Raw genomic sequence first — 24,171 nt, 5'->3', positions numbered from 1 at the left:
TGTACAGATGGCTGTAGACGTGCAGCTTTTTCAAAAACATTCAAGTTAAAGCGCATTAGAAATACAGTTATTTTTTTAGACAGGCATTAGGAAATTCGCGCTTAATAGACAACAGTCGTAGTAAACTGTCTGGTAACCATTTTGTATCGAGAAGTTTCACAGAGTGTATTGAAGGGATACTACAATTCAATATGACACAAACACCTGAATTGACCAGAACATTTGTCAATTTTTTCTAGTCAAAGAATTAACTTTGCAAATATTAGAAATTTCAAAGTCAAATAATTCTGAATCAGTCGCTATAATTAACGATTTTAAACCATCATATCATAAAACATTGTTGTTAGCTAAACGCTATCACCATTTGAAACGTTTCCCTTGGACATGACGTTTCTCTCCTTCGTTCGCACTTAGTGACTTTGATCTTAATACTGTATTTGTTTGTTGTTTTTTTTACTATATACATGCAATCGTCTAACGTACATACATTTATCAGTTAATGTTTTCATCATTCTCTGTCGCTTTATTTACAACAACAAATAAAACAGCAAATCAGGAAAGATCTACCTTATAGTATGATATGAATTATTCTCTTCCGACCTCCATTTTCTAGTTATATTGATATAAGAAGCAGGAAACGGAATTTGGAGCATGGTTTTTAATAAAAAGAAATGGTTGTATCGTCAGTTCATGTGAATGTTGCACAAGTTTACACAAAAGTAGCGGGTGACGAACATGTTTATTTGTACCTATCAAATGTGAATGAATCGCAACTAGAAAATCATGGCAGATAAGCTGGTAAATAAAATTCAAATTCACAACCGTGACAAACCTTGCTATAGCTATAGTATTGGGAGTTATTTAAAAGTATTTTTGTTTATGTGTGACATAAGTGTGTTTGTTTACTTATCAATATACAGATGTGAACTATGTTCAATAATTCGGCAGTTGGAGAGAAACGGTCCAAACGCTCGGAACATCGACCTCCTTACCCCTGGAACATTGTATAAGTTTGCTATCATTGATCTTGTATAACAGGTACTGAGTTATGGATTTTTCAAGGATCACAATAATAGATTAATCTATAAATAATCTAGCAAAATGAATAAAATTGTTTTTATTTTCCCGATAACAAGTAGTTCTCTCATTTTTTTCTTTTTCTTTCGTAGGGCTTTATTTTTTACATAAAATACCCTTGTGCCAATTTACTAAGATTATGAAATGCCGGCCAGGATTCATTATAGATTTCAGTCAGAATATAAGGTAGAAAAAAGAATCTTAATATAAATTGAAATACCCAATTTAAACTCATATTTTTTTATAAAAGCATATTCAAAAAATTGTGGACAATCATCTATTCAAACCTTATCAAACATTCAAGACCCCGTCTTTCAGTACTTTCAATACCATGCACCATTGGCCCTGCTAATGAGAGAGAGAGAGAGAGAAAGAAAGAGAGAGAGAGAAAGAGAGAGAGAGAGAAAGAGAGAGAGAGAGATGAATGGGCCTTAGAATAATTTTTAAGCATATATGTAAACAGTAAATGTAGCAGTTTCATTCTGAATATATGGCCTAAATTAATTGGCATGTAAGATATGTTTTGAATATTCTAATAATTTTTCTAGTCATTTAAATGCGCTTGTATACATGTATAAGTTTACATTAAGACACGTTTATGCAACACTTAGTGTCCGTGCTTCTTGCGAGCATGAAGGTGACTGGCATTGTAGAAAAACATGAATTACCGTGTTATCTTCTTTTCTTTTAAATCAATTGTCAATATTTAAGTCAATTTTTACATTCACATATATTTAAGGCATTGTCGTATTAAAAAAAATAGTTCGCCTAAGCTGACCGATGAAAACAATAATTTTTCGTACATCTCGAAAATAGTAAATAATAAACCCCAAAAGAGGCCGCAGTCTTGTACATATTTTCCCCAAGCACACTGAAATCGTGCTTTTTTAAAATGTTGGTGTGTGTACTAGAATGCAGCCTTATAGAAATATCAGATCAAACATGACCAACATCCGTAAACAAGGTTCGGTTTCGGAGTTAACAATTACCAATCACACGGAAACAAGGTGTTGCAGTTCCTATGCTAATTTTCCCCCCAAAAATAGAAAAATCATAGTTACTTATTTAAGACCATGAAATAAATTTTAAAATGGTTACACAGACAAATGTGGCAGAATTCCCGCTATATAAAAGGGTAATCCTCATCATTGTGAAAAAATGCCTCCTTGAAACAAAATTAATTTAATCTTAACGTTAAGAGTAAGACAATTTCTTGAAAACTGCCATTTCCGATTTTTGTTTCAATGAGGCATATGAATCATTAGTAACCTTTGAAATCTAAAAACGACATATTAAATTGTCCCCAGTTTAGACAGGTCTAGACTAGTCGAGTGGTAACGCAGAGAAAATAGAATAAAACCGTGTCTTATTTTTTGACTGGGTTCGAATTCCGAAAAAGTTGGAATTTAAAAAAAAAAAATATTTCTTTTAATCGCATGGAAAGGTAATGTATAGAGATAATTTAAGAATGTCAGAATAAAGTTATTTAAACTCTTGTTAATGTAATATTTCGCAAGCCTGCTTATTTTTGTTTCAACACTACTGTGTGAAGTCCCTGTTATAAAATTGAAAAACATTTTCTTCTGAACGAGAGATTTTTAAAAAGGTTGCCTCAGTATGCATCAATGAGGTTAGCTGATTTTTCACCCTTTTTATGAAATAAACGGGCATGCTGATTTCAAAGAAACATGTACAGGTTGTTAAAATCAAACAAAATCATTTTAGAAAGTTTGAATCGGTGATGAAGCAAAAGGTTACTGAAAATATGTACAGAACAATTTGTACTTTTTTAGCTCACCTGAACCGAAGGTTCAAGTGAGCTTTTCTGATCACCTGTTGTCCTCGTCTGTCCGTCCGTCTGTCTGTCCGTCCGTCTGTAAACTTTTCACATTTTTGACTTCTTCTCTAGAACCACTGAGTCAAATTTAACCAAATTTGGTACAACGCATCCTTATGGGAAGGGGATTCTAAATTATTAAAATAAAGGGCACAATCCTTTTTAAAAGGGAGATAATTGCGAAACTGCGAAAATTGGGTGGGTGTCTTAAAAAATCTTCTTGCACCAGATATGCCAATATTTACACCAAAGCTTGTATATATAGTAAATATTCTAAATTGTAAAAATCGCGATCCCTGGGTCAATACTGGGGTCCCAAGAGGGGTTCAAAGTTGATTAAAAAAATTTACATAGAAATATATAGGGGAAAATGTTTTTAAAAATGTATTCTCAAGGACTACAGTGCTAAAATTAGTGAGATTACTATACAAGTACCCTAAGATAGTGTAGATTCTAAATTGTGAAAACCGTGATCCCCGGACTAATACTACGCACGGCTCCAAACTATGTTCAAAGTTTAACATAGACTTATATAATGGGAAAATGTTTTTAAACTCTTCTTTTTAAGAATTACAATGCTACAGTTTGTGAGATTACTATGCAATCATTCTAAGAAAGTGCAGATTCTAAATTGTTTAAATCATTTTTATTAAAAGAAGTATTATAAAAAGAAAAAAAAATCCATGATAAGTTTATCATAGTTAAATTATCTGAAAATACATGTGTATGTTTTTCGGCTAGTTTTTTAGTTGTTGTTTTTTTTGGAATTTCGATCCCGACCTCAATTACTCACATATCCGGATCCAAGTGATCGGGATCAAAGATCATAAATTCAAACAACTTCAAAAAGGTGTGGATCTTAGTTTTTACGAAGTTTTGATTCACAAACACACAGTTAGGAAAGATAAATGAACAAAAGATAAAAAATGGTTATGGAAAAAAAGTAGGAATCATTGATAGACTTTATCAACTATATATAGACTTTCCATGTTTTTTGAGTTTAGTCTATAAGACAGATGATCGATGAGAATGCAAAATCTAACATGCCTAATGTCCTCATCACATTTGCAATATTTTTATTTCATGAATCGATTAAGAAGCCTCTATTGATTGAAATACAAAACAGTAACCAACATCATCTTTTAATTATTTAACTAATATTTTTCAATTTTTTCAGTGAAATGGGATTTTTTTTTTACTGCAAATGGGTATTTTAGAGGTTACAATAAAGCCTCATTTGATGTGTAAAATAATTATGAATAAAAACATGCCAAAGATAAAATTGTTTCTTCTTTTTATGTATTGTTTAATATATGGCAAAATCTTGAAATATATGAGTTTTACAATATTTATTCAGAGTTCACTTCATAATATACCCTTTAGAAATAAAATGATACAAAGACTATTGTTCAGGTGAGCGATTTGTGGCCCATAGGCCTCTTGTGTTACGAGACTCGTTTATTTAGATACTATAGAAACATAGGATGATTATGATTACAACTCTGACGGTTTTGAAGAGCCAGAATAAGATTTATTCATGTATCTCAAGAATGATATTTTAAATTTAAACGCGCTGGACACTAAATATGTTAACATTCGAATACAGAATATATGGTTATCTTTCTAACTGTATTTGGTGGCTGTCGTGTTCGATAGAAATACGCGTAATAAGTTTGTTTATTTTGCCTCCGTACGGAACATGCCCGCACTGTAAATTATATACTCGTCTACGTAATGTGTCTATATTTAGATGTGGCTCTCAAGCGATACGGATATTTAAAGGTCCTTTCTACGTTAAGGAAGATTCCCCCTGTTTTGCAACATCTTCTTTAACAAACGAATTCAATGTTTTTTCATACATGATGTGTACTATAAAAACTATTCCGACGAACAGATTAAAAATATCATGTGTTTGAGTTTTCACATTTCAGAAGGGCCGATATGTAATGTTAAGCGTACCCAGTTATTTGTCTTTCGAACAAATTGCCTCACGGTGTATCTTGGGCCTTGGCGAGCATCGTCTTTTTAGGTGTTTAATCGATTCCTAAGAGATCACAGACATCACAATAGATATTTATGGGTTTAAAGCCATGGAAGAAGCTACCGTTTATATAGGCAATAATTCCAAGTGCATTGTTCGCTTTTTCCAGTCATTTTTAGTAAAGTGTCATGAAACTGTTGTAAATTAAAGCAATGTATACTGTAGCGAATTCAGTATAATTGTGAACATAAATTTTTCTTTTGCCACGGTTCAGTGATCAATCTAACCAGTCATTTTGGTTTCAATAAGAAATTTAGTCGATTTTAGCGCCAAAATGTGAAATAAGAGAAATTTTGAAATACCCCTCGTAAGGCTGAATAACTTCATAATTCAAGCACCGATTTCAATATGGTTATTTTAAGAGTTCATATAGATACTGTCTATGACATAAGTTTCATTTTTTTTTTTTATATCACTGAGTCTTCATATAAAATATATGTACACTGGGTCATCACAAAATAACATCAACAGCACACAGAAAAACGAGCTTCAATGTGAAAAAGGGTGTCCACTCACATTTTTCTTTCAGTATTTTGTTGCATAGCATTTTTGAATTGTAACCTGTCGTATTCTGCGGGGAATCTAGAAATAATAGCTTCGGATGTAGGTCTGAGAATCCAGAATCTCGTGACTGCTGCCACTAAGTCATCACGGTTTTCAATGTTATCAATCTACCGGGACAGTTTAATGTTGATACAGCGACAGACATTTTTATGGTACTAAGATTTGGGGATTGTGCAGGCAAGTTAAATTTTGGAATTCCGTGTATTTGTTTGTCTAGAATAATAAGGGGTGGCATTGTCATCTTGGAAAATTTGCGAAAACTTTGGCAATTACAGGTCATAAATGATAATATAATACTTCAATATACTTAGTGGAGTTTAAATTTCCATCATCTGGTACAAAAATACCAATGCTATTTAAGGTAATACATCCCAAAAAATATATACAATTCACTTTGACTGGCGTCAAGACAGTAGGATAAGACAGTAGGGCTTTTTATTCTCGGAGGAAGTTTTTTTTCCCCAAACTAAAGGAGTTATTTTGCCCACTCACTACATGTGCTTCGTCTGAAAATATCACTTCCTGTCACTGTTCAGATTGCCAAATCGATGTCTTTTCTCTTGACACCATAAAATTCGTCGTTGTCGATTAACTTTGCATATAGTCAGAGTTTATTTTTAATTTTTCCCCGCCTGTATCCCTCTTGGTATAACGCGTACCTTCGCCTCATATTTCTCTTGAACAAACGTGTATCTTCATTTCTATTGAATGTTGATGTAACATGTATATCTTGTATTGTAAAGGTTGCCTACGAATCCGTTAAACAATGCAATTAAGTTTCCGATCACCCTTCACATCTGTCACAGCCTTAACTCCAATTCGGGAATCGTGTTCAACACTTCCTTTTTGAATGAATTTCTTCAAAATACGCCCGACTGTACTTCGATGTATTCCTTATAATTCACTTACTTTGTTGTTAATAAATCCCTTTTAATTTAAAGGGTACCTGCAGTGCCGGTCAATATTTGATATAATAGAGATCTATGTGTAAAAACATCATCCTGAAAATTTTACAGCGATCGCATAAGTAGTTTTCGAGATATTTGGGGAAACCCCGATTTCACACCTGAACGAGTTTTGAATCAAGCCGATTTGGCGCGAGATGAACTGTGACGTCACGGGGTCAACGCCGCTGTATGAGAAACAGGAATATCGTATGAAAACTGTTCGTTTTCTTGCATCGTTTATCGATGTATGAACATTTTTTTCTGTTGTTTTATTTCCTTATCAACCCTGGATGACTAATTATACTGTCGTTTCAGTTTAACCCGTATTTTATCGATCAAAATTGCCGAATTCGGACAATTGTTTGCTTCATGAATTTCGTCAAATGTGTTACACATTTTACATATAAATGCACACCATATGTAGTAAAATGACAATTAATCAAAGCATTATTGTTATAAGAAACATATTTTGTTAATATTGTCATTCTTTCGAATGATTTCTCAGTGACATTATTAACTGATTAATAATATTGATAATACATACTGATATTTCGTAAAAGGTAACTCGGGGTTTATTCCTCGTATAAGGCATAAAATTACAAATGATGTCGTCCGATTATTCAATAATATTGATATCGGACCAATAACAATCAAAATAGTATGCATTCTTTAACAAACAAACACGGGATTATAAACGGATCAAGGCGAAAGTCCAAGATGGCTGCATGATTAAGTCTGTCTCGTATTCTTTTAAAAATACGATAATGGAATTTAATTTTACATTTATTTACATCCTTTGTCAAAATGTTCCAGTTTTTTTTGATTTCATAATGATTCGTTGTCAGTATTACAATTTAAGCTATACGGAGTTATAAAGCATTTAATTGCTGACCATAGCGCTCGAAAGAAAGTTGCACTTTATTAAATAAGAAATTATAAAGACAAACATAATTACTTCCGAAATAATTACTTGATCACATAAAAAAGGTTTCAATTGCTGAATTGTATATTTGGTCATTATTTAAGTGATTAGATAAGTAACAATAAAGGCATTTACTTCGAACATTAGTTTTACTTATTTAATAGTATCATGCATGATTCTTTAATCCCTGATTGACGGACTATACACATGTTTTATCTGACGAATGCTTGATTTTACACAGTCTAATTTATTTTTCTGTTTCATCTTTTAACAATTGAGTAGCTAATTATACACAAATCAATTTATCAGTCTAGAGGTGTGAAACCCTCTCTTTGTTCACCAGACTCGTGTACCTTGTGTATACATACCCCAGATACACGTGTGTCTGGAGCAGTGGCTTCTTTAGTTTACCTGTTTACCTGTGTCATTATCTCGGATCACTCGTGTGTGAAAAGATATTATGTAATCAAAAAATGAATAATGAACATTAATTTGCCCATGTAAGCGTTTTAAGATATCGTATTCATCAGTAAAAGCCGACGAGAATTACAAATTTTAAAATCCTTTAAAAAGAAATCTGATTGTAATAAAATAATAACGATACAAATTGTCTAGATCTACAATACTTAAAATAACAAGATACGTCAAAACATCAGACCTATATCAATCATTTTGGCTGAAAATCGAATTTAATTTGTATAGCTTTGTAAGGTTTCCCTCCTGTTGACCTCGTGACGTCACTTCCGCTGAAGCGTTGTTATCGCCTAATTATACCCGCACTTTCTAAAGAAAGTTCGGGTATATTGTTGTTACCCTGTTCCGTCCGTCCGTCCGTCCGTCTGTCACGTTTTACTTTCTCAAACTGCTCTTACATCTTATAAACCAGCAAACTGAACTCTTGGAGTTTGATTTGGGGTATCATGTTGTTTTGTATAAAGGTTTCCAAAATTCTCTGTTAGTCCTGGGGGTCAAATAATTGGTAAAAAAATGACGTTATTTCACAAAAAACCTTCTTCCTCGAACTCCTCCTACATTTTCAAAAGTAGACAAATCATCTTTTGGAATATGTTTTAGGGTATCCTATAGATGCGCAATAAGGTTTCGGAATGTTCAATTTTGTCCTGGGGGTCATTTAATGGCTATAAAATGACGTTTTTTTTTACAAAAAACTGGTTTCAAAAACGTCATTTTTTTTAAGCAGTAGCCAAATGATCTTCTAGAATATGATTGGGGGTGTCATATTGAGGCATGATCAGGCTCCAGAATTTTTTTATTTATTAAGGGGATCAGTAGGCAACAAAAAATGACGTTTTTTGGCAAAAAAAATATGGTTCCCAGAACTCCTCTTACAACTTTTGGAGTAGCTACGTCATCTCTTGGGATATAATTGGGGCTGTCCTATAGATGTGCAATAAGGTTTTAAAAATTTAAATTTCATCCTGGGAGTCAAATAGTAGCAAAAAATTGACGTTTATCACTAAAAAAACAAACATTGATCCAAGAGCTCCTCTTATGCTTTAATGGATAGACAATCATATCTTGGGATATGATAGGGACTGTTCTATAGATGTGCAGTAAGGTTTTCAAAATTTAAATTTCATCCAGGGAGTCAAAATGTAGCAGAAAATTGACGTTTATCACTTCAAAAAAAACATAGATCCTAGAACTCCTTTTATGATTTAATGGATAGACACATCATACCTTGGGATATGAAAGGAACTGTTCCATAGATGTGCATTACGGTTTTGAAAAATTAAATTTAACCCTGAGGCCCATTACCTACCAGTACATACCTTTTGATGCCCTTTAAGGATCAAGAATATATATGGTTAAGGGGTGGGGATCTCAACCGTTTTCGAGATATTCGTGCACTTCCTGTTCAAGGGGGGTCATGACCACCCCCGGGGCCCATGACCTACATACCGTTTGATGCCCCTTGACACAAGGAACAAGAATATATATGGTTTAAGGGTGGGGATCTCAACTGTTTTGAAGATATTAAGAGACTTGCTGTTTGAGGGCGTCAGGACCACCCACAGGGCCCATGACCTACATAACATTTGATGCCCCTTGACATCAGAAACATGAATATATATGGTTTAGGGGTCATGATTATAACAGTTTCTGAGATATATGGTAATTTCAAATTCCTGGGGGGTGGGGATGACCTCAGGGGTCAGATCTAATAAACCCTATATATTGCCAGTAACAGCCAATATTTATGAAAACCCTATATTCTTATCTTTGTCCGTTTTCAAGTTACCATTTACAATAGAATCTATGATTCTTCCTACAAGGTTCAATGTTAGACCCCACACCCTTTTGACACCCCCCTCCCCCGAAAAGTGGTTGTCTAACCCAAAATGAGAAAAATCAACTAGATTTGCAGGCCTATCATATCCTAGAGTTTTGTACAATTATGTTCAGCCATCTCTGAGAAACAAGTTCAGAGCGGGAAAGAAGAAAAAGAAGATGTAGAATATATACATGTATTAAGAACCGTACAAAAACAATATGTCTCCAAACTTCATTCAGGAGACTTAATAATTAATAAAGATTAAATAGAGATAGGATCATCAAACATCAATAATTTAAAGATAATTGACAATTTCTGATTCTAAGGGGGTCAGGATGACCCCTTAGGGTCACGACTTACATGCCATAATGATCTGATGCGCCTGCATGACCTAAGGAGGAATAATATCTTTGGATTAAGGTGGGGATCTCAATGGTTTTTATGATATTTGATAATTTCAGGAAGAGCACTTGGGATCATGACCTACATACCATCTTAAATGCCTTGAACAAAAAGAAACAATAATATAATATGTACATGATATATGATTCAATTTAAGAACCCAGATATAGATCAATCATCTGTTTTGTAATACTTCCTATGTATATATACATGTACGTGTATTAGTTTGTGTTTTGTTCTATACTATTCATGTTCATGACTGTAGTATGGCTTATAATAGTCTTATTTTAAATTACATTAAAACATTGTCAAATATATGACTTGGAACCCCCACTCCCAAACAAACTCAAATATAAACTGTTCTCTTCCCCCCCCCCTTCCTTGTCGAATAATTTATTAAAATCAAAATATAATTTGGGGGTCTAAAAACTTTATAAACTGGTAAAAAATGTTATTCTTAAAAAAAATTACATTACACCTTGCATAATTGACAAATGATCTATTGAGATACGATCAGAGGTCATATTTCTACCTTGGGATCAATAAGTAGTATTCATTGACAAGTTAAAATTAATTAATAACAATAAATGATTCAAATTATAAATGTTTATACTCCACATTCACACCCCCCCCCCCAATCTAACCTGCTTATAAAGATTCAGTCTTCTTAATACATTCTTACATGTGTACAGTAGCAAATTTTAAATCATTTCTTGATTGCTTTTTCTCTTGTGATTCACATTAACATTTTGGAAATTGCTTAATTCAATTTTTAAGTTTTATAAACAAAATGTTATATGCATCACTGCCATGTGTATTCACCTATTTGGGGCAATTGTAAAGTCTCCTAAACAAAGCAGTGACATCATTAGGCTAGGAATTACCCACATGGATCAAACACTACTGTATAACATATGAATAAGATAAAATACATTATTATTTCTAGTTCTAAAATGTCAGGGTGTCTGCAAGGGGGAATAATCTTACAATACAATTTTACGCGCAATGACACAAAGAGCAAAAATAAATTAAACGGTTTAGGGATGAGGATCTCAGATCTCAGAAGTTAACAAAATATACAGTGTATCATATCATTTCCTATTTCATAAAGGCGGGGGGGGGGGGGGGGGGTGGGGGGGGGGGGGGGTTTAAAGACAACACCTGGGGGTCATTAATGTACTTTACACCAGTTGATGCATCATAATGACATTAGAAGATATTTTGTATTTTCCTGTTTCGTGGGGTCCCCTTACCAAATTTCCCTCACCTTTTTCAAATGTGATCCTAACATTAGAGTCTCACGTGAGTTTCACATGAGTAATTTAACATGCAAATTAGGTTAGATTCACACCTGAAACCAGGTTTGAAAAAATCACATGTGAGAATCAAGGTTTGAATTAGAAATGCACATTTTCTCATGTGATAAAATTCACATGTGAAAAATTCAAATGTGATGATTTTTTTTCAAATGTGATTTTTCTCACATGTGAAAAAAGCAAGCTAATGCTCTAAATTTAAAAACAAAATCCTTTTCTTACTTAATAAAATTGTTTTTATTAATATATAATTAATAACACAGTAACTGTAGATAATGCAGTAAGCGATGTAGTCGGAATTAGTCCAGTTTTTCCTCTTTCTTCTTCGTCTTCTGGACCCTGGCAGTCTGCAACATCCTTTTTTTGACCGAGCTAAAAAAATAAAAAAGGAATTTCATTACCAGTATTCTTTTAAAAATAAATACAAACAATATAAATAAAACTACTTAGCATGCTTATAGTGTATTGAATTAGCCAGGCAGAAAAAAAATGCTAAATCATTACTTTAACGGATATATGATATAAAAATCTATACACTTATAAAATGCAGACCTCTCCTTTGCAGACCAATTAATTCATATTAGTTCTCTTCATTAGTGAGGGGTATATTTAGCTCATAAATAATGCAGGGGTATATATTAAATATCCCAAAATTTAAAATTATATTGCAAAAGATTGACTGAAGTAAATGATTATACATGTACTTGATTGTTCTAATTTATTGATTTAAATATAACCTGTGTTCTCAAGTCAAGAAGTCTTGAGTATAAACATGATAAAGATTCTCAAATCACAATTAATATCACTGGACAAAATATCGATATCAGTATATTAACACTATAATAATTATGATTATTTTATAGCAATTTGATTATTACCATAAATTAATATTACTTATTTCTAACTTCATAAAATACAAGCGTTGGTTTCAACTGTTTCTTCATAATAATTTCTGTTCCACTATGGTTTGTATGATTCCCTAATTGCATGTCCTACCACCTACCAGTACTGATCTTATCTCAATCTCTGAATTAGGTCAAGTTGTGTGCGCATGCCCCATGTTTGAATGAAAAATTGGGCGCCATTATTATTGCTGACTTTTCTTATAGATACAGATACATGCTGCATGTACGGAAACATGAGGCTGCACACAGTACAGATTTATTATATACTGTTATGAACAAAATGATTTGAATTTAACTATCAAAACATTTTCTTACCTTTATTTAATTATTCATGAACAATTAATCCTTCAGTACAATCAGCTTAAGGGTTTTTGATCATATGTCTCAGGCCTGCACATCATGCATCCAGAATGAAAATGTTTCAGAAAGTCCAGTTTTTGAGAAAATGCCATATCCAAATTTTGACAGAGTTTTTTTCACAGTTGTTTCCACAAAAGACCTGTTTTAGTTATGTTGTACATGGCGCGATCCTCACTTCATGGCCGCATGGCCTGGCTAAAGTGATCTCTGACTGCCCCGCACTACAGATAGCTCCTGCTGGGCTTCCCGCTGTGACTCTCAGATTTCAGAGACTGGACAATCCCCCCTTATCAATGCGATGCTACCAATTGGTGTCTACCAGTGTGTGATGAACAGATTTGAAAAGTTGTTGTTTTTGTTTTGTTTTTTGTTTTAAAAAACTATTGTACAATTTTAAGATTATCTTAATTAAATGATAAGGTGGCATGTAGAAATGAAAAATTAACAATATAAAAGTTAAACTAAAATAATGATCATAGTTCAATATAAAACTGTTTTAAAGCAAGTGTAGAGCTGTGTAATTAAATTCATAATGCCATAATTCATTATTTTAATTTTTTTACTGTGCAGATCAAATACTGATTTTCATTGCTATGTGGCTCTTTGCTGTATACTAAAATGACCAAATATGGTACATGTACTAAATGAACTGGGTAGTATGAAACCTTTTTTTAAAGGATAATTTAGTACAAATATTTCAATATTTGAAAAAAAATAACCACCCCACCTTCCTTCTCTTGGGTTTTTCTTTTATATTCTAACCAGCTGAGTCTCACATGTGAATTTTGGACTTATACGTACATCCCAGAAATTTCCAGCTTAATAACATTTTCTAAGTCCAATATCAAACAAACAATCACATGTGAATTTTATACTTCTCCTTTTCATGCAAGGAGCAAATCTTGAACAATTAACTAAGACAAAATTTCAATGTTAGGATCACATGTGAAAAAGTGAATTCAGAGTAACAATTATACATTGCTTTAATTCTCACATTTGAAGTAAAATCTCACGTGAGAATTTTAGGTTTGAAATTTCTTTCAAGTGTGAGCTAACATAACCACATGTGAAAATAAAAATTTGCATAGAAATCTAACACATCTCAAATGTGATTCAAATGTGAATCACATGAGAAGATGTTAGCAATTTCTGTACGGGTCAGAACAGTCCCATAAGGTCATGACCTACATTGTATTTGATGCATTATAATACATTAGGAAAGAAATACTCCTTCCTTCCTATTATTACTCATATAAAAAATATAAGTGTCTACACTTACTTACATATGTAATACACAAATTTAATAAGAAATTGTTTATACAGGGTCAATATGGGGTCAACTCAACAGTGCATGCAGTCTGACAAATGAAAAAAAAAACTTTTGCAACTAAATTGACAGAAACTTTACAAATGCGATAGGATAGGTAACGATGATAAGCTTATTTAAATATTAAAAGATGATGATACAGTATTCTGTCAAAGGGAGATTACATTTAGAAAGTGAAAGTAGAACTTATATACATGTGTATGTATGCTGGCAGGAATCCCATGCTGGCATCTTATTATATTGTGCTACTGCTACTACATGTATTATGCTTACCTAAATTGGTCAACATCATAATGATAATCCAATTAAAACGCAATAATGAATTCCTTTAGCTGATCTTAACTACCGTAATCCTTTTCTGCAAACGGAAAACACAGACATGTATGTATGGGTGTTGCTAAAACGCGGAACGGAAAACGGAACGGAAAATATCATCACGTTTATCGCTTAAAAAGGGTATAGACTGGCCAGAAACGATTTACTTTGTATCTTTTATTTATATCTAATGAATGATTATCAACATGTTGCTATCTTATTAATATTCATATGAATGTCTATCAATTATAGCATTGTATTCATTCGGCTTTAGTTGAGTACGAAACGGAAAAATCAAATGTATACGAATTGTGAAACATTAACATGATTAAACGAGCAAATTAGCTATAACTTTTTACTTATTTCTCTTATATGGTATTGCTGGCATATTAGCGTAACGTACGCAGTTAGTGAAAGCGTTTTATGCGTGTTTTGAGTATTTTTATATTATTTTCAAATATGATGTACATGTATATATACTTACATCAAAATTGAATTTTCGGTGTTCTAGACGATCTTTTATCATACAGACGATACAGTATCATTGAGATGGAAGAAAAAAACTGTAGGACTGACGACATTAAAAAATTAAAATACAGTAAACATTAAAATACCCGGTAATTTGTGAAACTAGTAATTTGTGAAACTAGTATTTTTAGCAATGCAATTTTGTTTACGTTTGCATTACAAAGCATGCAGTTGTTTATTCCAGCAGTTATATACATATGATCCGAATAGAGAGCTCTAGACGTTGCCTGGTTTGATTTTCCGATTATATATTGGAACTATAGTCTGTCGATCCCAAAATATTCATGCAGCACATTTGGACGATTTATAATGGAAAATGTTGACATCTTTTCTCCATTTGGAAGTCACTCAGAAGACATTGCACAATTTTTCAACACTATCATCCGGGTCTGTTAAAATGCAAAACCCCGTAGACTTCTTTATTTTTAGCCGTGTATTTATACCAGCTGATAAGCTAGAGAGGACGTTTTAAAGAAAGAATAATGAGAATGATTAATGCTTCTAAAAGAGAATCGCTTGAACCCTGAGGTATATATAAATATACAGCAAAAAGTGAATCGAGGATATTTTGGGACAGAATATAGTGGTCAATGCATGTACTGTTAATTTTGAGGAAATAAATATTCTTGAATAAATAATCTAATATTGCTAATCTTTCAAAAAAAATTAAAAAGGTACATAAAGTATATCGATTTAGCATACTTAAGAAATCTATGAGGTAAATAACATTAGATAAGATTTTCCGTTTTCCTTCCGTTCCGTTTTCCGTTCCGCGTTTTAGCAACACCCATGTATGTATACACGTGAACCCATCTAATCAAAGAGCTGGGTAAAACTAGTACCCGCTAATGAGACATGCAAACCTGTGTTGTGTACGTAACTTCAGACAAAGATCAGTCATTTGTAACATGCATGTATTTTTATGACCTATTCTTCAAATCCACTTCCACTATTTTATTAGGTAAATAACAGCTTTAAGGTGGTGCAGGACACCTGCATATTGTAATGTACATGTATACTTCCTATTGAGATAAACAATAAAGTATGTTGAATATTGATTAAATATTTACCCCCCAAATAATGTTACCTTACATTGAAGCGCAATGGGTTAGAGCGTTTACATGTCTGTAAGAGCATTGGGGTCCAAGGTGTATTTTTGGTAATTTACGAATTTTCATGGGGACGGGGGGGGGGGGGGGGGGTCTGGACCCCTCACTCCCACCCCTTCTCTAAATCTGTGCACACGATGATGTTCATGTAGGCACACAGAAGCAAATCTAAAACCGGCAACCGCCACGGGGAGGGGGCATAATTTAATTTTGAATTTTGTTTGTAATAATTTTATAGACCATTATACTTCCTATGACATAAAATGTTAAGATTATTGATTAACTGAAAATTCACTGCAAACAGTTTTACCCCAAATTGCACATAAAGTGCTGCTCATGTCACGATGTATATTATCATATGGGCAGGGATCTCATCCTTCAGTTATGAAAATTATAATTTTTAAATGTATTAACGGAGTTTGCATGTAGCCTTCATTTTTAATTAAACTGGTACAAAACAGTGTTATTTAGGGGCAAAGACATGGTGCGGGTATTACTGTCTAATGACAGCATCTAGTTCTGTTTTCTCTTGATTAGATTTCCCAAAGCAGGTAAAAATAGCCACTTTGAAGAGGTGTAACTCCGTTATTTTTGCACCGATTTCGATGCGGTTTTTTGCATTAAATTTTGGTAAATAAACTCTTTAACATATGTTTCACATCGGCTGGGCTGCAGGTACCCTTTAATATCACGATCCATTCTTTCAAATCTGTTGACAGTTCTTTCTTTTTCTTCGATATTGTTTACATTAGTTTCTTTCCCGGATATCGTCTGCGTATTGGAAGCAAAAACAGTTCCTTAAATAAATCCGACCCCATATAAAAATTTACACCCCGGATAATATGCCCCGAATAAGCCTCTTTACGTCAGCAATGAAAATAAAATTTGAAGCGAGCAAGGTTGTGATAACTTCAGCCATGTTTAATTTGTTCCAATACTTGTTGTCCCTCACTGTACTTCAAATTCATTTTTCTTATAGAATCGCCTTTTGAAAATGCTACATTTGAACAATGGAAGGAAGATAACAAATGGTTTATTCCATCAAACGCTTGCAGGGAGGTTGAAAAAAAAATTATAAGCAAGAATCCAGTTATTGTTATAGGTCATTCGGGTTCTGGTAAGTCAGCCATCATTCAACATGTTGCACTTAAGTATCGGAACAATGGCTGGATTGTGAAACCAGTAAAAGATATGGAGGATATAGCAAATACCCCTTTCATACAAAGCAATTCAACAAATACCTTGTTTGTTTTTAATGACCCACTTGGCAAAGAATCGTTGGATGAATTATTGTATAATAAATGGCAAAGATACGAAGAAGCACTGCCATCTTATCTGAAACGGGCTAAACTGTTGATGTCATGTAGAAAATTTATTTTTTCTGATAAAAGGGTAAAAGGACTTGTTCCTGATGTGTCAAACGTTGTAGACATCAATAGTGGCCAATACAAACTAAACGAGGGTGAGAAAAGAAGCATTTTAAAAAGTTACAAAATTGATGAAAAACTCTCTGAAGATGAGTGTGACGAAATTGTCAAAATTGAAGAGTATTTTCCGTTATTATGTAAATTATATTCTAGAAACAATGAAAGCAATATGAAGGAAGGATTAACATTTTTTAAAGAACCTGATAAAGTTTTAGCAGAGGAAATAAGAGGGCTCAGAAATACAACGAAAGAAAAATATTGTGCTTTGATTCTTCTTATTCTTTTCAACAATGATCTCCGCATTAATGATATACCAGGAAACAAGGCGGTACAAGAAAAATATGAACATGCGTTGAACCTTTGTGGTATGGACACAAAGACGGCAGCTTATTTGATTAAGGACGAACTTGAATCACTCAAAGGATTTTTGGTAAAAAAAAATTGAAGACACCTATCAGTTTTATCACGACTTTGTGATGGAAGTAACTACTTTTATAGTTGGATCAGATTATCCTCCGACTGTCATAAAATATGCTGATATTGGTTTTCTCCGGACACGAGTGAGATACGATAAAGGCAACGAGACTCATGACAATTTTACTATATATATTAGTGACCGGTATATCGACGCGCTTGGTGATAGGCTTTTTTCTGACATTTTCGGTGAACGACTTTTAGATGTAGTTCTTAATCCATGTTTACAAAATGTGAAGGTGAAAAAGGTATTTGAAGACAAACTCGAAAATAATCCAGAAAAACAAAAAATGTTACTCAAGAAAATAGAACTTCAAACTGATCAACAGAAACTTCATCAGACATCAAGAAATTTGAATTTGTCCAAACTTGCATTCGTGCATTTGGAAAATGAGGTATCATGCCTTTTTGCTTTGATTATATTTTGTGATACAAATTTATCGCTACATTGTCTAAACATTTTACAAGAAAACCAAGTCAATTTAACAGACTGTTCCTTGTTCCCGGCAGTGTGCTGTAATGGTTCAGTAGAATTGTTTAATTGGTTTCTGAAAAACAATAGTGGATGTTTGACGGAAAAATGGGGAGGTCTCTCTCCTATTCACATTGTAACTGTGATCCATAATTCTGAAATTCTCAAACAGTTGATTGAAAATACCACTATCGATGTTAATTTGATGATTGACAAATTTAATGAATCTAATTCTATACCAAATGAAAAGGATACAAAGATAAACACAGATCACAAAACAAATTCAAGTAAAAAACAGGACAACAAGAGACAACTCTTAATAAGTACTAAAGAAGACATAAATCCATGTTTAAAAGATGAAATTACTTCTCTTTTTATTGCTTCTTTTGATGGATGTGATAGCATTGTACAAATTTTACTGAATTGTGGAGCAGACATTAATTTATGTGAAGAGAAAGGAGCAAGTCCTCTCTATATAGCTTGTCGAAACAGACATGATAGCACAGTACAACTGTTACTGAGTAATGGAGCAGAAATTAATTTATGCATGGAGGACGGAACCAGTCCTCTTACTGGGGCTTGTTTTAACGGACATGAAAGCACAGTACAACTGTTACTGAGTAATGGAGCAGACATTAATTTATGCAGGACAAACGGTGCCGGACCTCTCTATATAGCTTGTCAAAACGGACATGAAAGCACAGTACAACTGTTACTGAGTAATGGAGCAAACATTAATTTATGTGAAGAAGAAGGAGCAAGTCCTCTCTATATAGCTTGTCAAAACGGACACGATAGCACAGTACAACTGTTACTGAGTAATGGAGCAGACATTAATTTATGTGAAGAGAAAGGAGCAAGTCCTCTCTATATAGCTAGTCAAAAAGGTCATGATAGCACAGTACAACTGTTACTGAGTAAAGGAGCAAACATTAATCTATGCCTGGAGGACAGAACCAGTCCTCTTACTGGGGCTTGTTTTAACGGACATGAAAGCACAGTACAACTGTTACTGAGTAATGGAGCAGACATTAATTTATGCATGGAGGACAGAACCAGTCCTCTTACTGGGGCTTGTTTTAACGGACATGAAAGCACAGTACAACTGTTACTGAGTAATGGAGCAGACATTAATTTATGCAGGACAAACGGTGCCGGACCTCTCTATATAGCTTGTCAAAACGGACATGAAAGCACAGTACAACTGTTACTGAGTAATGGAGCAAACATTAATTTATGTGAAGAAGAAGGAGCAAGTCCTCTCTATATAGCTTGTCAAAACGGACACGATAGCACAGTACAACTGTTACTGAGTAATGGAGCAGACATTGATTTATGTGAAGAGAAAGGAGCAAGTCCTCTCTATATAGCTAGTCAAAAAGGTCATGATAGCACAGTACAACTGTTACTGAGTAAAGGAGCAAACATTAATCTATGCCTGGAGGACGGAACCAGTCCTCTTACTGGGGCTTGTTTTGACGGACATGATAGCACAGTTCAACTGTTACTGAGTAATGGAGAAGACATTAATTTATGTGAAGAAGAAGGAGCAAGTCCTCTCTGTATAGCTTGTCAAAAGGGACATGATAGCACAGCACAACTGTTACTGAGTAATGGAGCAGAAATTAATTTATGCAAGACAAACGGTGTAGGTCCTCTCTATATAGCTTGTCAAAACGGACATTATAGCACAGTACAACTGTTACTAAAGAATGGAGCAGACATTAATTTATGCATGGAGGACGGAGCCAGTCCTCTCTATATAGCTTGTCATAACGGACATGATAGTACAGTACAACTGTTACTGAGTAATGGAGCAGACATTAATTTATGTGAAGAAGGAGCAAGTCCTCTCTATATAGCTTGTCAAAACGGACACGATAGCACAGTACAACTGTTACTGAGTAATGGAGCAGAAATTAATTTATGCAAGACAAACGGTGTAGGTCCTCTCTGTATAGCTTGTCAAAACGGACATTATAGCACAGTACAACTGTTACTAAAGAATGGAGCAGACATTAATTTATGCAAGACAAACGGTGCCGGTCCTCTCTATATAGCTTGTCAAAACGGACATGATAGCACAGTACAACTGTTACTGAGTAAAGGAGCAAACATTAATCTATGCATGGAGGACGGAACCAGTCCTCTTTCTGGGGCTTGTTTTAACGGACATGAAAGCACAGTACAACTGTTACTGAGTAATGGAGCAGACATTAATTTATGCATGGAGGACGGAACCAGTCCTCTTACTGGGGCTTGTTTTAACGGACATGAAAGCACAGTACAACTGTTACTGAGTAATGGAGCAGACATTAATTTATGTGAAGAAGAAGGAGCAAGTCCTCTCTATATAGCTTGTCAAAACGGACACGATAGCACAGTACAACTGTTACTGAGTAATGGAGCAGACATTAATTTATGCATGGACGATGGAGACAGTCCTCTTATTGCAGCTTGTTATGACGGACATGATAGCACAGTACAACTTTTACTGAAATATGGAGCAGACATTAATTTATGTAATAGATACAAATTAAGTCCTCTATGTTTAGCTTTTGCGAACAGACATATCGAAATAGTTAATGTTTTGCTAAACAATGGCGTAGACACCAGTCTGGCCTGTGGATGGGAAGTCAACCCTGCCCTCGTAGATTGCTTTGATAAACATGACAGCACTGCTATCTTTTTATTACAAAATGACAACATTTCAAATAACATGTATGATCCGGATTCGTATTTTTCTCTTTTTGTATCAAATCAGGTTGAAAGAGTAGCAAGACTGATAGATTTAGAGAGATAGTTTAAATGGTTTCATGATATGTCTCTATATTATTTGGTTAACTGAAAAATACGTTTATGCAATGAAGGATACCAATGCAGGCGTCATGTTAAAAGCAAACGTTTTGATAGCCTTGTAAAGTGTATGTTTTAATATTTTCCAAATGATTGAAGTGAATTTCAATGAATTTTTTTTTTACTGACTGTTTATTTTTGCTTAGAATAAGTGCAAGTCTGTAAGTAAGTCTGTAAGTGTTGACATATTCCCTGTATTAGAAAAGTATGTAATTGTCTCAGAGAGAGTATAAAAGCATGCATAATCATCAATCCAACAAATTGTATGAAATCACTATTAGGCAAATTAAAATTACTTTGCTATTGTGTGCCTATATTCAATTCCGTGTATTTTAATATAGAATTGAATTACATGGGATCATTGTATTTAGCACACGTGTTAATTGAAGTAGAAAAATGCCCCTAGAATTCGGAAAACAATATTGTATCATGGTACATGAACAAATTGACATATCTGTAAAAAAGCTCTCTCTTTTACATTTTTAAGGGAAATTTTAGATAAATTTAAAATTTACCTCGTAATGTACGCTTCTGTTTGCAGAAATATGGCTGTTTTTTATATGTTTGATCGCTTGATACATACAAATGTTTACAATAAAAAGTTGTTTGCAAGTCAGTATGATTTAGAATATAAAACGATTAAAAATTTCTATAATTTTAAAGAATAGGAAACGGTCTTAAAGTATAAATTGTACCAATATAACTTCAGACAGAACATCAAAATGTACATGTGCTGTAAGCGTTATCTAACTGGATAAAACTATGTTTTAAATATTATGTATTAAACTATGATAACACTACGTATAGATTTTGTACTATATAACCCATAACTTCAAATGACGTATAATTGGGAGGCCAGCGGGGTTTGCTTAATTTATATTTAAATATTTAATCGTACGATGGCTTTAAAATTATATAAATAGAAGTAATGAGGAATCATTTTTTGAATATTATGAGGAGATAATGTCGGTCGGGTGTGATCAAATCTATCATAAAACCCATCGGGCTTTATTAGATTTAATCACTATCACCTCATAATACTCAAAGAAAGACTCCCTATTCCTTAATTAAAGCTTCAGTAACTGTAATTTACTACAGGAAAATTTGCAATAACACGATTTATCTTGTAATCAAAATCAGTAACAAAATGTTTCATTAATTGGTTATAAAAGTCAATCACCATGGAAGAGGAGTAGAACAAATTAAGTGTAAATCTTTAAAAGTGCTGGACGTCGACTGCCGTAAAGTACTATGTCATCTTCAGCTATCAAAGCTTTCATTCTTCCATTCTCCGATTAAAAAAGAAAATTTGAATCAATAGATAATAATTTAGACTTGCTTAGACATTATTTTTTTGTACGTTTATCCCTATTTGGAATTTCTTTCAATGATTATAAATTGATATAAAATCTTATTATTATTAAATATCATTTCGGAATTTAATAAGATTTAAAACACATATTAATTATACGTACCTTATCCTATAGTTCGAAAACCATTCAATAAACTAACATATTATTTATAGTACATTATATTTAACACTTTCTGAATATACGCTAGAACATTTCCTCCAACTCATTGATTTGAGTCCAAACTTATTTATACCTCTATATATTCATGTACAAGTTTTATAACTTGTTATCATTTATGTGCGTGTTTTGTTTTTATTCGTTGAATTGCCATCTATTTTGATTTTATTTTAAAAATCTGTTTGTTTCTTTTGTTTGTATTTTTTGTTATAATGTCATGTAGTCAAAGATTTAACGTAAAGAATTAATTAAATGTATAAAGATAATAACATTAAATAAAATTAGAGATAGATTTATAACAGATGACTTCATTTGTCAATTCTTTGAAACAGAAAAAAAATTGTTGACCAAAAATATAAATTGCAAAACCCGGGTAACTGAATTAATATTGCATATACGATATAAATTAAAATTGGATTCAGCTGACATAATTATTGGTTCTCCATACACCTGGGAAATGCTCTGCATACAAGCCCATCTTCTAAATTACTTACAGATAAGGATTTTAAGCATGTGTTCGACTTCAAAGAACAAGAGAATTTCAATTTAGGAGGGGGGGGGGGGGGAATCAAACAAAATTTAAAATTTTACCGCTGTTCATAAAAATAAAAATCCCGGAGCATTCGAACTATGCGGCACCTGCGGTTTGAAGTCCAAAGCAACAATCACTGCACCACAGAGAGAGAGAGAGACAACAAATATTTACGATATAAATTGTTCCACCGTACACTAAAATCGCCATGTTGTGACGTACTCTCACGGGGTGTAGAGGATCCTTAAAATTAACTAGAATATCTTTGTAGAAAACTTTTATTTGTAATATTATCTTTATGCGATATATGATTGTACCGTTTGCTAGAGAATTCCGTTCAATATGGGCAAATGAAACTGCGTAATTAAATGTAGGTAATTTGTCCAACTCTTTTAATGGTGGCAAAATTTAGATGAAACTGGGTTGATTGACTGGAAGATATATCATTATCCGTGTAGATCTACCATTCGTTAAATTTGACATGATATCATTCCCATCTCTGACTGTGTAAAAAATATCACTTTGCAAAACGAATGCTTCCAACCCAAACCCTAGGAATCGTACCTATTATACTCTGCATAAATATTTTGTGATAAACTATAATTTATAGAAAGATTGATAGCAACTGATAAAAGGGTTGCATGTGTCCATGGTACATATAAACATAAACGATTATTACATAAAGGAAACTATAAATCAAGTACCAGAAATGTAATTCCATTTCCACATTCTAATTACATAATCATAAAGGACTGCTTAGCAAATGACAAATACAGAAAATTCAAATTATTTGAAATGGACATGGTGGAAACTAAGTTACCTTTAACCTGGAAAACAATAAGGGATCAGGGGTCATCCTACCATTTCTTAAGGATGTTCATGTATATGACTGTTAATCAAATGGCTTTCCGGCTATTAGTAGAACAACAAATGCC

At 33.3% G+C, this 24,171-nt stretch overlaps 2 protein-coding genes across 2 annotated transcripts in view; both read left to right on the top strand.

The window, feature by feature from the left end:
* LOC105324160 (uncharacterized) overlaps positions 1-17,818 on the top strand; it is a 35,720-nt gene extending 17,902 nt beyond the window's left edge. Inside the window, exon 9 of the mRNA XM_066072796.1 lies at positions 16,926-17,818. Within this exon, the coding sequence (XP_065928868.1) occupies positions 16,926-17,818 (893 nt within the window). The remainder of the gene's footprint in view (positions 1-16,925) is intronic.
* On the top strand, positions 17,815-23,282 carry LOC136272043 (serine/threonine-protein phosphatase 6 regulatory ankyrin repeat subunit B-like). The gene has a single exon (XM_066072791.1). It carries the CDS (start codon positions 17,850-17,852, stop codon positions 21,120-21,122), a length of 3,273 nt encoding a protein of 1,090 aa, XP_065928863.1. The 5' UTR covers positions 17,815-17,849; the 3' UTR covers positions 21,123-23,282.
* Positions 23,283-24,171: the final 889 nt, after the last annotated feature.

The sequence above is a fragment of the Magallana gigas genome, chromosome 10 (assembly GCF_963853765.1).
Source record: "Magallana gigas chromosome 10, xbMagGiga1.1, whole genome shotgun sequence".
Taxonomy (NCBI): domain Eukaryota; kingdom Metazoa; phylum Mollusca; class Bivalvia; order Ostreida; family Ostreidae; genus Magallana; species Magallana gigas.
This window is presented reverse-complemented; position numbering and strand designations above follow the sequence as displayed.

Bases quoted from the DNA above. Each gene is read 5' to 3' on its own strand.
- LOC136272043 (XM_066072791.1), top strand. From the start codon at position 17,850: ATGGAAGTAACTACTTTTATAGTTGGATCAGATTATCCTCCGACTGTC.